At 45.1% G+C, this 3,772-nt stretch overlaps 1 protein-coding gene across 1 annotated transcript; it reads left to right on the top strand.

Moving 5' to 3' along the window:
- Positions 1–462: 462 nt before the first annotated feature.
- Positions 463–2,816, top strand: LOC119429526 (extracellular sulfatase Sulf-2; the record flags this gene model as incomplete). Its single annotated transcript, XM_037697141.1, is given in 5 exon segments — positions 463–670; positions 821–941; positions 1,684–1,802; positions 1,884–2,035; positions 2,647–2,816. Coding segments are annotated over 5 exon segments (722 nt in total), but the record flags the coding sequence as incomplete, so codon positions are not given.
- Between the last annotated feature and the right edge of the window lie 956 nt (positions 2,817–3,772).

Here is a 3,772-nt window from a genome sequence, read left to right as displayed (position 1 = left end):
GTGTGACCTCTGACCTCTGAGAGGAACCATCAGTCCAGGAGACACTCTGGGGGGACGGAGACAGAAAGACTGAAGACAGGAAGAGACAATGGATTTTATAAACAAGCGTTTTTGATAAATGTAAAGTTGTGTTCTACATAAAGCTGTGACGTCATCTGTGACATCATCATTCTTTATGTTAAACATTTAGTGGTAAAAATTGTTAAAAGTTGTTCTTGTAAAAAAAGTTAAATATAATAAAACGTCTGTTCTCATTTGAAGAATCTCGTCTTTTCCTGTCGGGACCTTTTTCAGTTTTTCCTTTCGTCTCAATGTTCTGCTCACAATTCCTGATTGAGACGCACGACTTGATCTGAACAAAAGTAATAAATAAATAAATAAATTTTTTAAAATGAACAACAGAGCTGGACCCGGTCTGACCCGGTCTGACCTTGTCTGACCCGCTCCATCTGTATCTTTCAGAGTTTACCAGAGCAGCAGATTGATTGATTGATTGGTCGTTCAGAGGCCATGGCGACCCGACTCCTCCTCTTCCTGTTGGTCTCCGTGACGCTTAGCCACGCCCAGTTTCACTCCGGACAGTGGCTGAAGCCCCGCCCACAGAGAGACCGCCGCAACATCCGTCCAAACATCATCCTGGTTCTGACCGACGACCAGGACCTGGAGCTTGGTGACTGAACCAACTTTAATACGTTTCACTGTCAGAATCAGAGCGTTGTTGTTGTTTGTTTGTTGATGTTTTAATGACGTTGTTGTTACCGTTCGGGATGTGCGAGGTTCTCGACGCTCCGTCCAACAGAATCTGCCCGGCTCTCCTCAGGTTCCATGCAGGCCATGAACAAGACTCGCCGCATCATGGAGGAAGGCGGGACTTTTTTCTCCAACGCCTTTGTGACCACGCCCATGTGCTGTCCGTCACGTTCGAGCATGCTCACTGGGAAGTAAGTCTGGGCAGACACGAAGAACTGGACGCCTGAGCCACGAACCATATTCCACAAATGCAGAAAGTGGAAAACGACGTCTTAATATTTAAGAAATTTGACGTAATACACACGATTTGACCCGTTCTGTCGTTTTGGTCTTGGTGCAAAGTGGAACAGGAAGTACCATACCATACCATACCAACTTTATTTATAGAGCACTTTATGCACCCAACAGGACCAAAGTGCTTTACACAATTATATAATACAATACAATGATAAAATGGAAGGGTAAAATTTAAAACAGGAATAAAATAATAAAATAAAATACAAACACAATAAAACAAGGTAACAGTGACATCAAACTCTTTAAAAGGGAACTTCCTGGTATTTGTTTATTGAAACAAAATTACTGTTTATGTTGGTAACCGTTGTAGCAACGCTCTGTGCACATGCAGGCGTTTCCTTTTGACGTCACTTCCTGTTACTGACATCACTTCCTTTCTGAGCATGAGAATATCCTCATTATTTTTGCAGTACATTATTAATATTGTTTTTTTTATTAATTCATATTTGTTACAGTGTGACATCATAGACACTTTAATGCGAACAACAGAACATCCAGTTCCAGTATGAGCTTTAAGCCCCGCCCCCTCCGTCTAAACAAATGGAACATTTTCCAGAGTAAAGATTTGTTTCACTGAATGGCAAATGGTAGTCCCTCCTCTGGGTTCTCTAAATGGTACCGGCTTTCTTCCCGCAGGTACGTGCACAACCACAACACCTACACCAACAATGAGAACTGCTCCTCGTTGTCGTGGCAACGGCACCACGAGCCGCGCACCTTCAGCGTCTACCTCAACAACACGGGATACAGGACAGGTGCGGTCCTGAGCAGTTCCGTTAGGGAACGTTCCTGCGGCGGTTCTCGAGTCTGACTCCTGGTTCTGGTTCTGTCCACAGCCTTCTTCGGGAAGTACCTGAACGAGTACAACGGGTCGTACGTGCCGGCCGGCTGGAGGGAGTGGCTGGGCCTGGTGAAGAACAGCCGCTTCTACAACTACACGCTGAGCCGCAACGGCGTCCGCGAGAAGCACGGCGCGCAGTACCCGCAGGTCAGGGCGCCACGACCCGCTGCGAGGGTCAGGAGGCGGAACCGGCAGGTCCAAACAGAACCGGCCCTTCTAGAGCTCCCCCGCCGTCCATCTCCTGAGGTCCCTCACAAAACCCAGACCGAGTGGGAACATGGTCCAAACTAGTTCCACGCACTGACGTGTTAAGTTTAAAGACAGCTTTAATTCAGGACCAGGGGCCCGTGGTTCTGGTTCTGAATTGCTTTGTTTATGATTAGAAATGGACCCGTGAGTTTAAAATCTGAATCCATCGGGTTTGGGATTAGGATTAGAAGGTTCGGTGTTTCTGGTCAGATTTCAGATGAGATTCATTTCAAGATGAAATTTACAACTTTGTGGTTGAAACTGGACCTGAATGGTTCGGGTCGAGGCCGACCTCTGGTTCTGGTGGAGCGGGTTCAGCTTGAGACAGAACTAAAGTCATATCAGAGGACTTCAGAGTTCTTATCTGGTTTGGTCTTATTTTAGGGTTCTGTAGTATTGGACCTTTGGGTGGTTCTGCCGGTATGACGATGGTTCTGGTCGTCTCATGTTTCGTGTCGTGGTTTCATCCCGTCATGTGTGTCACGTGTGTCACGTGTGTGTGTCTCCAGGACTACTTGACAGACCTGATCACAGCTGAGTCCGTCCACTACTTCCGCTCTTCAAAGATGGTTTACCCTCACCGGCCGATTCTGATGGTTCTGAGCCACGCGGCGCCGCACGGGCCCGAAGACTCGGCGCCACAGTACAGCACGGCCTTCCCCAACGCATCGCAGCACATGTAGGCCTCACACACACACACACACACACACACACACAGAGCAGGGGTAATCCATCTGAACAATGGAGCGGTTCTGAAACAGAAACAGAATCGGGCTTCGACCTTTGACCCGAGGGAACTCCTGGAAACACTTTAAACCCGTTTAAATCTCAGCAGTTCGGGTCATGGAGGTTCTGATTCTTTGTGCAGCACAAAAATATGCTGGAATAACAAACGGTGAGCTAAAATCAGCTAAAACAGCTAAAATCAACTAAACAGCTGCTGGATCAAGATTTCAGACATTTCTTCTTCTTTCATCATATCCACCTTATTCCTCGCTCCCATGCTGCCTTGCATGAATTATGGGTGTGACTTCCAGCATGGGCCAGAACCAGAATTTTTTGAACAGTACAAGCGAATGTAGTTTCTCTGAGCATCGTGGATTTAATTTAAACATGTAGTAACACCAGCTGTCAGAGCTCAGACAGGACAATATGATCAGACCTCTGCTGCTGAGGATGAGGGACGGAGGACGAGCTGAAGAAGTGGCTGCAGATTACATCTACTAGCATATTTAGCTACATCTACTAGCATATTTAGCTATTTATACTAGCATATGTAGCTTCTTATACTAGCATATTTAGCTACATCTACTAGCATATTTAGCTACATCTACTAGCATATTTAGCTACATCTACTAGCATATTTAGCTACATCTACTAGCACATTTAGCTATTTATACTAGCATATGTAGCTTCTTATACTAGCATATTTAGCTACATCTACTAGCATATTTAGCTGCTTATACTAGCATATTTAGCTACTTATACTAGGATATATAGCTTCTTATACTAGCATATTTAGCTACTCTACTAGCACATTTAGCTACTTATACTAGCATATTTAGCTACATCTACTAGCACATTTAGCTACTTATACTAGCATATTTAGCTACATCTACTAGCACATTTAGCTAC

This window comes from Nematolebias whitei, unplaced genomic scaffold (assembly GCF_014905685.2).
Source record: "Nematolebias whitei isolate Nwh7 unplaced genomic scaffold, NemWhi1 Nwh_scaf_2085, whole genome shotgun sequence".
Lineage (NCBI taxonomy): Eukaryota > Metazoa > Chordata > Actinopteri > Cyprinodontiformes > Rivulidae > Nematolebias > Nematolebias whitei.
Note: the sequence above shows the minus strand (reverse complement) of the source record. Positions and strands in the feature narration are given on the sequence as shown.